The sequence below is a fragment of the Danio rerio genome, chromosome 2, assembly GCF_049306965.1.
Source record: "Danio rerio strain Tuebingen ecotype United States chromosome 2, GRCz12tu, whole genome shotgun sequence".
NCBI classification, from domain to species: domain Eukaryota; kingdom Metazoa; phylum Chordata; class Actinopteri; order Cypriniformes; family Danionidae; genus Danio; species Danio rerio.
In genome coordinates, this window is record NC_133177.1 from 38,985,587 (window position 1) to 38,999,144 (window position 13,558).

At 34.1% G+C, this 13,558-nt stretch overlaps 1 protein-coding gene across 3 annotated transcripts in view; it reads left to right on the plus strand.

Moving 5' to 3' along the window:
• Positions 1 to 12,379, plus strand: part of lamc2 (laminin, gamma 2) — a 32,741-nt gene extending 20,362 nt beyond the window's left edge. For all 3 annotated transcript variants that reach the window (XM_073927653.1, XM_073927654.1, XM_003197884.7), the window contains exons 12-22: positions 2,224 to 2,380; positions 2,472 to 2,677; positions 4,393 to 4,472; positions 5,496 to 5,633; positions 5,731 to 5,875; positions 6,490 to 6,639; positions 6,876 to 6,990; positions 7,910 to 8,106; positions 10,206 to 10,364; positions 10,457 to 10,556; positions 11,751 to 12,379. In XM_073927653.1, coding sequence (XP_073783754.1) covers positions 2,224 to 2,380; positions 2,472 to 2,677; positions 4,393 to 4,472; positions 5,496 to 5,633; positions 5,731 to 5,875; positions 6,490 to 6,639; positions 6,876 to 6,990; positions 7,910 to 8,106; positions 10,206 to 10,364; positions 10,457 to 10,556; positions 11,751 to 12,004 — 1,701 coding nt within the window. In that variant the 3' untranslated portion in view covers positions 12,005 to 12,379. The remainder of the gene's footprint in view (positions 1 to 2,223; positions 2,381 to 2,471; positions 2,678 to 4,392; positions 4,473 to 5,495; positions 5,634 to 5,730; positions 5,876 to 6,489; positions 6,640 to 6,875; positions 6,991 to 7,909; positions 8,107 to 10,205; positions 10,365 to 10,456; positions 10,557 to 11,750) is intronic.
• Positions 12,380 to 13,558: the final 1,179 nt, after the last annotated feature.

Genomic DNA, 13,558 nt, shown 5'->3' on the forward strand with positions numbered 1-13,558 from the left:
TGACATTTTAGCTGTTGTCTTCTTTAAGTCATGAGATTTAACCACTGAGAAATAATGATCATTTAGCTTGTGCTATCATGTCAAAATGAACACTTTACACTGTGCACTCTGAAAGAAGAGATGAGCGAGTCCTGCTGGGTTTGATGACTGTTTATTATCTGGCGAATGATATAACGGTATGCTGCTTTGGAGCTGATCTTGATCACTGACTGTGTGGGAGGAATTAAATGTGCCGTTTGCCCAGTGAGCTGCTCAGAAGACTGATCTCAATCTCACTGCATTTACCACATCCACATAACAACAGGGAAAAATGTTCATTTAAATCAAGACACTGCAGGTAAATAGAGTAAAACCACAACCTAATAATTATCACTATACTTCACCAGTTAATTGATTGCATAAAATGTAGTTTAAATATGCAAATAAGGCTTCATTCATACATTCATTCATTTCACAATAGCTTAGTTGCTTATTTATCTGGCGTCACCACAGCGGAATAAAATGCCAACTATTTCAGCATATGTTTTATACAGCAGTTGCCCTTACTGCCACAACAGGGGTGCGGATCCAAATGCAGGGTTTATTAGGAGAAAGGGAGGCAAGCAAGAGTCAACACAGGAACAAACAGAATGTATATGGGCAATCCAGAGTCGTAGGTGATAAACAGTAGGGATTGCTGACGTGAAACTGAAAATTCGCCACAGTGTTGAGATCCCGAAGTGCAAGTGATTCGAAACACTACACCGAAGCATGATCTGAAACACCCAGGTCATGTGACTTAGGTGCTTTGAAACACAGTTCATGTAACTTAGGTGCTTTGAAACACAGGTCATGTGACTAAAGTGATTCAAAACATCGGTCATTTCAGAAGCGTTTCAAGAGCGAATCTGCATTTGACTGACTGGGTCAGAATAAAACTCTGTCTCATATAGCCTAGTGGACCTTGCGTGTGCACACAGTTACTGTGCTGCAAATTACTTTTACTCAGAAATAATTGTTTTATGTGTTTTAATAATGTTACTGTTTTATGGTGAAGTCTAGATAAGATACAGCTACAGATACGCCATTAATATAGCATCATTTTTGTAACACTATAACAATAATTAATATTTTTAAAGTACTGTGATGGTTGGGTTTAGGGTTGGGGTAGACGGTAATAAATTGCAACAAATGGGAAATTTTATAAATAATATAAATAATTCTCATTAACTTCTGGCTGCAATTGTATCTGATCCAGCAACAACCCTGTTTTATGACCAAAACAAGACATACTTATTTACAAAGAGTTAATTCGGGTGTCAGATCAATATTAAAACAAAACATGTCACAAGAACAGAGCATTTAAGAGATGAGTTTCAAAATGTTTCAAAGCTACGACACATTTGCTTCGACTGTTTCAGTGTTTCATGAAGCCTCGCTTTGTCCACCACTAATAAACAGGTGAATGGTCAAAAGGCAGGCAGCATACAACGTAAATGAATAAACAAACAAAACAAAGCAAGGGTCTAACACGGCAAGGTAAGAAAAGGCCGTCCTAGTGTTCACAATGACAGATAAACAAGACTGTGTCTGTGTTTTTGAGAGGTTTATAAGTAGTCTGTGTAGCTGTGTCAGTTTGCAATCATTACCTGGGCCAAGTGTGTGAGTGAAGTGCATGATGGGATTTGTAGTGGAGTTGAATGTGAGTGTTGTTCAGCAGCCTGCAAGAGCAACACTGCTTGTGATCATAACAGTAGGAAAACATGTCTCTGTAAAAAGCTATAAAATACAGATAAGAATAAAACTTTAAAGTTAGTAAGTGTTGTTGAAGTGGAAATTTATGGCTTTTAAAAATATGTGTTGCAACTGAAATAGACATAATTTGATAAAGTGCTTAAAATAATAATAATACATTTAAAAAGTAATTTTTGTTTGTAAACGTTTCATGATTCATTTAAATAAACAAAACTAAAATAATTATTCAAATAAATAATAATAACATGTACTTAAAAGTCTATTTTGGAATCTTTTCTTTTAATTAGACTGAGTTTATGTTTATGTAAAACCACAACATCTCAAAATTAGCAGGTGCACAGAAAAACCATGTTTTCCTCTACAGTGTCTTACCTTAATGTAAAAAATTATATTAAAAAAAACTTGAAATGACAGCATTTAGCATTTGATCCAGTTAACATACAATAATGTAATTGATAGTGAACAAATGTTTATCATGTGTTTTTTTAGATAGAGGTCTATGCACGCCAGCTGCAGGAAATGGAGGATTTATTTAAGGGATTTGGAGGTAATGAAGCTCCGGTCAGCGATGCTCAGATGGACCAGGCTGTTCGGGCAGCAGAAGTCATGGTCCGAAACCTGGAGAGCAGAGCAAACGAACTCACAAGTAGGAAAATCCTTGCTTTGTCAGGTTAAATTTTGTTGTTTCCATTTGGCCAATTGAATATATGTTTTAAGAATTGTTTTGTGCCAAACAGACACGGAGAAACAGCTTCAGGATAAACTGGCGAGCATTAGCCGATCTCAGCTGAGGGAGGATAGAAACATGGAGGCTTTGTTGACAAGCGTGAATGGGATCAGAAACAATGATCAACAGTACAGGACAGAAGTTTCCGAAATCCGTAAACTCATCAGTGACGTCAGGTCAAAGCTGCAGCAGGCCAAACGGGACATGCAGGAGATTGTGAGTATATCTGTATTATGTTTTTGAACAGGTTATAGCTTCTTTGCAATGGGATTAAACATGATGACTTTTAAAGTGCATCCGATAAGTATTCATAGTGCTTCACTTTTTGCACGTTTTTTTATGTTACAGCCTTATTCCAAAATAGATTAAATAAATTTATTCCCTCAATTTTACACACAATATACCCCATCATGACAAACATATTAAAAATAAAAAAGCTGATAAATCACATGTACATAAGTATTCAAAGCCTTTGGCGTGAAGCTCTAAATTGAGCTCAGGTACATTCTGTTTCCACTGATCATTCTTGAGATGTTTCAGCAACTTAATTGGAGTTCACCAGTAGTAAATTCAGTTGATTGAACATGATTTGAAAAGGCATACACCTGTTTGTATAAGGTCCTAGGGTTGACAGTGCATGTCAAAGCTCAAACCAAGCATGAAGACAAAGGAATTGTCTGTAGACCTCCGATACACAGTATTGTCTCGAGGCACAAGGCGGAGGAAGGTTACAGAAAAATTTCTACTGCTCTGAAAGTTCCAATGAGCACAGTGGCCTCCATCATTCATAAGAGGAAGATGTATGGAATCACAAGGACTCTTCCTAGAGTTGTCCGGCCATCTAAGCTGAGTGATTGGGGAAGAAAGGCCTTTGTCAGGGAGGTGATCAACAACTCGATGGTCACTCTGTCTAAGCTCCAGTGTTCTTCTTTGGAGAGAAGAGAACTTTACCGAAGGACGACCATCTTTGCAGCAATAAACTGATTAGATCTGTATGGTAGAGTGGCCAGACCGAAGCCACTTCCAACCTGGAATTTGCCAAAAGGTATCTGAAGGACTCTCAGACCATAAGAAACCAAATTCTCTGGTCTGATGCGACTAAAATTAAACACTTTGGAGTTAATGCCAAGTGTTTATTTTGGAGAAAACCAGGCACCACTTATCACCAGGATACCATCCCTACAGTGAAGCATGGTGGTGGCAGCACCATATTAGTCAGGAAAGAGGGAGAGATGAATGCAGCAATGTACAGAGACATCCTGAATAAAAACCTGCTTCAGAGTGCTCTTGACCTCAGACTGGGGCGACGGTTCATCTTCTGGCAGGACAATGACCCAAAGCACACCACCAAAATATCAATGGAGTGGCTTCACAACAACTTGGTTAATGTCCTTGAGTGGCTCAGCCAGAGCCCAGACCTAAATCCTAATAAACATCTCTGGAGAGATTTGAAAATGGTTGCACACTGTCGCTTCCCATCAAACCTGATAGAGCTTGAGAGGTACTGCAAAGAGGAATGGGCAATATTCCCAAAGACAAGTGTGCCAAGCTTGTGGCATCATATTCAAAAAGACTTGAAGGAAAGGCTGTGAATACATGTGATTTTTCAGTTTTTTATTTCGCATAAATTTGCAACAATTTCAAAATCATTTTTCCTTTGTCATTATGGGGTATTGTGTGTAGCATTTGGAGGAAATAAATTAATTTAATCCATTTTGGAATAGGGCTGCAACATAAAAAAATGTGGAAAAAGTGAAGCACTGTAAATACCTTCCTTATGCACTGTATTTTAAATAAAAAATAATGTAAAAAAATCACAAGAGAGCCAATAATTTTGACTTCAATTGCATATAAAATGTGTATAAAGGGCTGTTGTTGTTGTTGTTGTTGTTTTGATAATGCTCAGCATTTCCCTCGTGTGTGTATTTCAGGAGATTCCCTCAGGTGATGCTGTGCCAGGCTCTGGCACCTTGTCTGATCTGGTTCAGAGAGCTGCTGATCTTGCTGAGCAGTGAGTTGTGTGTTTTTCTCAAACACTGCTAACAGTCAAACAACACAAACATGTTCTAACGCAAACAACATGTCCACTGCTTAGCCAACAAAGACAATAATTAGCAGTTTTGTATACAGTTTCTACACGCAGCGTCAGGTTTTATTGCAAAAGTAAAAAGAGATTTATTGGGCCTCATTCACCAACCATTCTTTTGAACAAATCTGTTCTCAAACCCTACTTATACACTTTTCACTAACATTCTGACACTCACTAATGATTTCTCATCTGGAATTTGTCCTTTTTTAATTTAGGAATTTTAATTTAAAAATATAGCGTTCTTTCATTTACAAAGGCACAGTTTTTTTGTTTTTGGGAGAGCAGGTTATACACAAAATAATGTAAACACTTATTATATCTGTACAACAAAAAATAGCTTTAATTTAGCCCTTTTATGGGAAACTATAGGGTGCTTCTTATTTTAATAAAAAATATCTGCCACATTTTTTTTTCAGTCGAGCAATTAAACAGGACCTCAAAAAAAAAGTATTTTAACCCTTTTGATGGGGGTTCTCTCTATGGAATTCTTCAGTAAAAGGCAAAAAATGTATACGATATGAACGGTAAAATAACTATTTTCTGGCACAATTTCACTCAAGAAGACATGGGATTCGCTATTCTTAAGAACCCAAGTCTGCTGCTTAAGAAGATGTTTTAAATCTTGCATAGATTGTTTTTTCTTGCAGATGAAGTTTCTTGAGAACTAAAATTATTAGGAAGATATTGGTGAATGAGCCCCAATAAATCTTTGGCAATAATACTTCATCATAAAATATTAAAACTTGATAAACATATATTGCTATAATAACTTAATGATTATTAAATTCCATTACTTTAATTACATTTGTGACATTACTTGCATTTAGTGTTTTTTTTCGCCTGTGTTGCATGTGCACATTTTTAGGTTTTTACTTAACCACTGATTAGACTTCCATACCATATTTAAAATGTATATATAAAACTGAGTGAATGCTTTCCTATTAGGCACCAGGGTGAAGCATTGACGGTGGAGGGCATTGCAGACAATTCTCTGGCCCAATCGGAGAAAGCCCTGGACCTCATTCGAGGCATCATCAACCGAGAAAATAAGGTCAAAGACGAGATCAGGGACCTCAAAAGAGAGTAAGTTGAAAAATACTTTTGAACCAATTCTCTGGCATTTATTGCGGAGTGGTAAGACTGAGACTGTGACCTTACTTTCTGCTGATGTATTTGTCAGGTATGAAGCGGATGTAAATAAAGTGCTTGACATGGACAGAAAGGCCAATCAACTAACTGATGCAGCTGGAAAGGAGAGCGGAGAGGCTCAGAATGCTCTTCAACAGTTATCTGACCTGGAGAAGAAACTTCCAAAGCCTCTCACGGTAGGGAATTAAATAGATTATTTATAAGTTATTGGAAGTCGTTGTTCAGACTCACATTAGCTTCCTTAAAATATGTACTTTGTAAAAGGAACGATGTGTTTGTTTCTAAAATATAAGAATAAGAAAATTAATATTGGAATATACATTTTTTTAGATTAAGTAATTTTAGAAAAATAAGGCCATTTACAGGTAATCTTTTTCTTGCAAGACAATTAAGTGTAATATCATAACTTTGATTTTTTTCTTGCAATCCTGAGTTTATATGTCCACAATTAGAATGATGATTTTATTATTTCTTATTATAATTTTTTTCTGTATCATTTTTCCAATATTATTTTTCACAGTTGCTTTCCCCGCAACTCTGACTATTTAATATTATTTTGTGTTTATATCTTGCAGACTTCTTTTTCCTCAGAGTTTCAAATTTATTTTCTTGAAGGCTGAGTTTATATTTCATGCCATTCGGTTTTTTTATTTAACAATTGAGATTTTTTATTTTTCAAAATGTAATTTTTTTTCTTTGCAATTGTGCTTTTAAATGCTTTCTTACATTTCTGATTCAATTTCTCTCAGTTCATATCTTGCAATTCAGACTCTTTCCATTTTTTCTGCAGAAGGAGATTGCTGGTGTGGTTTCCATGTTCGATAATCTGAAGGGTCTGGTGGAGGGAAACCTATCGCAGTACAGTGACCTACAGCAGTATATGCTCAATGAGCAGAAAGAGACAGGGGATCTGTTAATCAAGGCCAAGAATTTCCAACAGGTAAACAAAATCCTTCTGCAGAGAAATTCATAAATAACTAAATTCAATGAAAAAGATGTGCAAAAATGCGGTTAAAAATGATAATACCCGATAATTATATTCAAGAATTTGCAACCTGATTTACTTATTTTGTAATATGATATACATTTTTTCTCAAATCTCTGTGCAAACACTAACTTTTAGTGCATTTTTAGATTTTAGCAGGAAACCTAAAATTTTTTTTTATCTGATTTAAGATTCAAGACGAACTTCTTGCCAGGGCAAATGCAGCAGAAGCAGTCAAAAATCAATCTCTGGAAATCTTTGCCAACAACAAGGATAGCCTGGAGAAGACACTAGAGACACTCAAAGGTACACATGAGCGATATATTACCATTCAAAAGTTTGGGGTTAGGATTTGTTCAAAGTTTCAAATCTCTTTTACTCACCAAGAATGCATTTGTTTGATTCAAAATACAGTGACATTGTTTAAAGTGTCTTTTTGTTTCTTTGTTTGTTGGTTTATTTATTTATGTCTATTATGACAAATGAGCATTTTCTGAATTTTTTTTCAGTCTTTGGTGTCATATTGTCCTCTAGAAGTCATTAAAAATGCTGTTGTTGTGCTCAAGGAATATTTATGTTGTATAGTAATACCTTTGTAGATGTTGTAAAGAAGTTGTGTTTATTATTTTTTAGTAAAAAACATGATAGATTTGTTTCCCCCTGGGATTCTTTGATGAACAGAAAGTTTAAAGGAATGTTTCAACCAAAAATAAAAAAATAAATCTATAATTTATACTTCTTCTTCTGTTGAACACTAAAAAAATATTTTGAAAAATGTTGGAAATGGGTAACCATTGATTTCCATAGTATTTGTTTTTTCTACTATGGAGGATGATAATAGGTAAATGGTTACTGGTTTCCAGCATTCTTTAAAATATCTTCTTTTGTATGCAACAGAAGAAAGACAATCAATCTGGTTTGGAACAAGTAAATAGTGAGTAAATTATGACAGATTTACTATTTTTTTTCTGTAAACTATCCCTTTAAATGTTAATCATTATAATGCTTTGTTGCCTAATATGAATTTCTTTAAGCATTAATAAATGAATTTTTAAAATAATTTTTATTTTACAATATCACATTTTTAGAGATTAAAGCTCATATCTACCCCATACATCTATACAGTATATCTCAACATAATGCTCCATCATCATATAAACTACCCAGTACAGGTGACCATGACCCTTTTTAAATGCCCATACTTCTCCATTGTGTCTCTACTCAGGATTTGATGATCAGATTGGTGTTAAGAAGGATTTGGCAGACGCCGCCATCAGTAAACTTCCAGCGGTCAATGCCACCATCCAGAAGGCCATCGCTGACAACATGCAGACTCAGGACATTCTGGACGCAATGGCTGATCCCTTTAGGGACGCTCAGGAAACCATCGACACTCTCACAAGCAATGTATACAAACTAGAGGTATAGAATCTTTGCCCTTTTATTTTGGAAAAACTGTTTTTACCACTGCTATTATTATGCTAATTTCAGTTACTCACAGCATATTTTTAAAGTATCCAATACAGACAGAGCGCATTTAGGCCACGCCAACACCGTGGAGAAAATAATCAAACCTTCTCCTCTGACTTTCTAATGAGGGAAGCTGTCATTTCTGACTTATAACACAAAGCAAAACAATATCTCTATTAATATTCTATTTTAAGCTGCTTTGACACAATGTGCATTGTAAAACGCTATAAAAATATAGATGCATTGAATTGGATAGTCTAAAAGCTGCTATGTGACAAGATCTACAGTAAGCAAGCTAAAAAACTCGTAACTTAGTTTTTATATGAGTGTTTAAGGACACAAAAGTAAAGCACAGTGTGTTACATTAGAGAACTGATGCTACACTAAAAAATGACTTCTGTCGCTTGTTTAAAATACTTAATGAAAATTAGTTGGAACAACACAATTACTAGTTTTTTGGGGGGAGGACAACTGTATTGTTCAATCCACTCAAATGTGTAAAAAAAAAAAGATCAAGTTAATTGAATTGAATTGTGTTGGGACAAAATGCAGGTTGAATTGTGTTGAACCCAGCATTTCTTACAGTGTACGCCCTAATGTGAATCTGAAAACTAAACTGTATTAGTCTATGTTAGTGTTGCTTTTCTTAGCTTTCTTTTCTTGGACAAGTAATCCAACAGATGATATGAAAATGCTTTAATATTTACTACCATTTAAAATTAGTTTTATTATTATTATTATTTTTTGCTAAAACAATGTCGGGACAAGACAAGATTTTGGCTGTATTACCCACTTGAGCTACAGCACTTGCCAACATAACGCTAACATATCTGCTTAAAGGTCCCATGAAATAAAAATGTTTAATTTTAGATGTTAGTTTCAGTCTGTTAGTTTTAAGGATATCTATTAGTTGGGGTGCTCCAAAACACTGATAAAATTTACATTTAGAAAACATAAAACTTATATAAACATCCAAAGCTTGGCAGTTTGTCACTTACGCCTAAATTGATCAACGTTTTTTTTCACATCACCTCACTTCAGTTTCTCATCAAATCTTGACCAAGCAAATGCTTTTTAGTATCTGACATGCCCTGCCCCCTTCAAGATGCTTCTCATTTAATTTGCTTGTGCTTATCCACTCTAACTGGCAGAAATGTGATAAAATGAAACGCTATTGGTTGTTTTTTTAAGGGGAGGGGCTACTCTGTCCCACCCTATCTTAATTTTTCAGTTAAGATTACGCCAAACAATATAAAATAAAATAAAATGCACATTTCAAAGCACTTTACTGGATCTTTAAGAAGTTGCATTTTGCCATAGTATAGTAGGCTACAGCATATTTTAACAGAATTATATAAAACTGGATTTAGGATATAAAACAGCATATAAAAACATAGTTGTTGTTGTTTTTTTTTTGTTTCTTTGTTTGTTTTTTAAATAAAAGTGTATTATTGGCATTCATGGTTACGTAACTTTTAACATCCTCTGGAAAAGTTTTTTATTTTATAGTTTTTTTTTAATTGTTAAGAAATTATTCTTTTGGTTCTGCTTCCTGCTAATACTTCACATTTTATTACCTGTATACACTTTTGTGTCCTTTAACACTTTTTTGAGTTGACAAAATGTAGGGGTTTTTGTTTGTTTGTTTCTAAATAAAGGTTCTTTATTGGCATTCATGGTTCTGTAGCCTTAAACATCCACTGGAAAATAAATGTTTTTAAATCGATAAAAAATAGTTAAAAAATTATTCTTCTAATTCGGATCATTTTTATTTGGAATCTAAAATGTTCCTTCTATGGCTTTTTTACTCAGTTTTTTAATCGTGTTTACTGTACACCTTGTCATATAGCAGCTTTTAGATGTTGTTCTGATTTTTGTTATAAATCCGAAATGTTAAGAAGAAGCTTCACTGAAATAGCAAGTCAGGGGTACGGGTTGGATTGTTTTCCTGTCCTGGTAATCGTGGCATTCACATTATGAAGCGTTGCATTCTTTTTTTATCATATTCATAAAGTTCTGAACTCAGAGAGTGTTTGAATGTGTCTCCACAGGGCATGACCAGTTCTCTTCCGTCTTCCTCTGATATTTTGGAAGCTGCCAGTAAGCTGAAAGAGGATGTGGATGGACTGAAGACAGAAGCGTCTGCAACGAGGGACAGACTGAATGAAGAGAAAAGCAAGGCAAAAGCACAGATAAATGAAGCCAAGAACGTAAGAACGCTTGCATAAAATGATTGGTGAAAGCTGTTCGATATCATGTCCACTTTGAAGCTACATGCTGCATTTGATTTATTTTTGAAAAGGCTGTCGTGGAGTCCAATGGGGTACTTGAAAACGCAAAGAAAGCCAGGAACGCAGTTAATGATACTCTACAGGACATCGCTGATATTATGAGCTCACTCGGTGAGTTTTAGCATTACTTCGCTATATATGCCATGAGAAAGTTTTCTATTTTAGTATTACGCTTTATTTAGTATTAATGAATATTTTGAATAAGCTCCTAGTATTACATTTATTATTTCTATTCATTTACATTTTAGTTATTTGATTGTTAAAGGGATAGTTCACTCAAAACTGAACATTCTGGATCATTTATTCATGTATTACTTGTTTTTTTCTTCTATTGAACACAAAAGAAGATATTTTGACAAAAGCTGAAAACCTCTAACGTCCATTATATTTGTTTCTCCAATGGTACAGGTTTTCAGCTTTCTTCAAAACATCTTTTTTTTTCGTTCAACAGAAAACGGAAACTCAAAAACAGAAAAAATTTGGAACCACTTGAGTATAAATAAACTATCTTAAATAAATTTTTACATCATCATGTCATATTAGAGAACTGACGCTACACTGAAAAAATGCCTTTTGGTACTTGTTTACACTGCTTATTTAAAATGAGTTGAAACAACACAATTCTTAAGGTTTTTTGTGGTTTATGTTCAATCCACTTAAATTTGCAAATAATGATCAAGGTAACTTGATTTGTGTTGGGACAACATGATGGAATGATATAGAACCCAGTCAAAGGATTCTTTCAGCGCCCAAATGTGAAGCTTAAACGAGGAGATAGAGAAACTAAACTGTATTAGTCTATATGTCCCTTTTCTTAGCTTCCTTTTCTTGGGCAAGTATTCCATCAATTATGTGAAAATACTTTAATATTTACAACTATTTTAAATTATTATTAATAATATATTATATATATTTTTGCTAGTACTATGTCGGGACAAGACAAGCTTTTGGCTGTATTAGCCACTGGAGCTACAGGACTTGCCAACATAACGCTTTAATTACTGTAAATCTGCTTAAAGGTCACATGAATTTACAATTTTTATTTTTAGATTACTATCTTAGTTTCTGTTCGTTTTTAGGATATCTATTAGTTAGTGTGCTTTAAAACACTGACAAAATTCAGTGTTTTGGCAACAAAAAATAAAAACAAAAATTTTGGGCAGAAATTTTTTTGGGAGAATTTTTTGTCCCTTTTAATTAGCCTTTTCATTCTTCTATTGTTTGCTTTAAATGGAATATATTTCACGACCAGTGTATTGATGGATCAGGATTTAAATCAAACTCATCATGACTATAATTTTCCAGGAACTCCTGGTACCATCGATGACAAACGAGTGGCCGACTTGGAGAACGCCATCACTAAAAGCCGCAGACGTGTGGAGGACGAGCTGAGGCCTAAACTTAGGGAACTGGAGGCGAAGGACGCCCAGCAGAGAGCCACCATTACAGGCATGATCAATGACATTGACACCATTCTGGCTGACATCGCCAACCTTGAGGAGATCCATAAAAACATTCCTGAAGGCTGTTTTAACATACCACCTATTGAAAGGCCATAAAGGGTTAAAGCAGGAAAAATGACAATGTTACATAACCTATGAACTTATCAACACCGCTTTTCATCTAAAGAGTGTTTTTCGGCGCTAACGTGTGAGAGAGTTTTTTAGTATTTATTTTTTGTTGAATTTTTAAAAACAAATTATTACTGTGAAGTTTGAAATGAGATGAATTATATTTCTGTTTTGCATTATTACCCAAGATAATTCCGTTTCAGATTAATAGATCAATACCAGAACCACATCTAAAATTCATTTTTATTTACCATTTTCAACGTCTATCAAAAAAAGTTTACAATTGTGAAAGAAATGCACAAACTAACACCCTTCATTATTTTGTGATCCTTTTTGTTTTATTAAATTCAGTATTGTCATCGAGAACATGAGTTAGCATGGCATTTGTTGTGTTTGAATGCTTATCGAATAACCACTATAAAGTAGAAATATATTCAGAAATTGCATTTCACAGACACACTTATACATGCTTTGCACCACAGACAACTATTTCAAAAAGGAATTGAGAAATGAATAATTATACTGAACATTTAAAAATCAAGATCTACATTTTTAGCATCTTAAAAAAAAAGTCTTACACTGTAAACAAGAAGATATCAATCTCTTTAAACAATTTAAAGTCAAGAATGCAATAAAATACAGGAAACAAACAAGTTCTTTAACAATATCTAGTTTTGTCATTTAGGATTTTGAATGGAGGCTTGATGAGGTATGGAAGCAGTGAGGATTGTGGAGGTACAGAAAAATACAGCATTCCCAAATTATGAAAAAATCTATCATACAGTGCTCAGCATATATGAGTACACCCCTCACAAATCTCTCTTTTAAATTCATATTTTAATAGGAAGCTGTACAATATTATATTTGTGCATATACATTAGATTAGTCTGTACTGAAGCCAAATCTGGAGCTTATCTAACAAAATAACTTACGAAAATGGTCCAAAAACTAGTACACCTTAATATATATGTTATATAAAAATATTACATACAAATTTTAAAAAGAGGAAAAATCAAGAGAAGCAAAAAATTTAAATGTTTTGTTGAAATTTTTTGTAGGTTGTACTTTAATAAAAAAAAATTATCGTATTTAATTGTATTAATTGTATTATCATTCAATGTCTAAATCTGTTTGGTGACTAAAATGTTAATTTAATAAACACTGCCTATAGTTACTAAGAAATGGATAAAAATATTAATTTTCAAAATGGAGTGTACTAAATTATGCTGAGCACTGTATGTGGTGCAATTCCCCTACACCATTATCTTTTTCTTTTTTTATTTATTTATTTTTATTTGCACCGCTCTCCCAGTACTGGGTTGCGACTGGAAGGGCATCCGCTATGTAAAACCTATGTGGAAATAGTTAGTGGTTTATTCTACTGTGGCGACCCCTAATAAATAAGGGTCTAATTTGAAGATAAATAGAGGAATGAATATCCACAGCTCTTCGTAGACGGGTCAAACCACATTTGCAAATTTTCATTGCCAATCTTAGCCAATTGTGATTTTTTTTTTTAATCAATTTTGAATATCCACTACC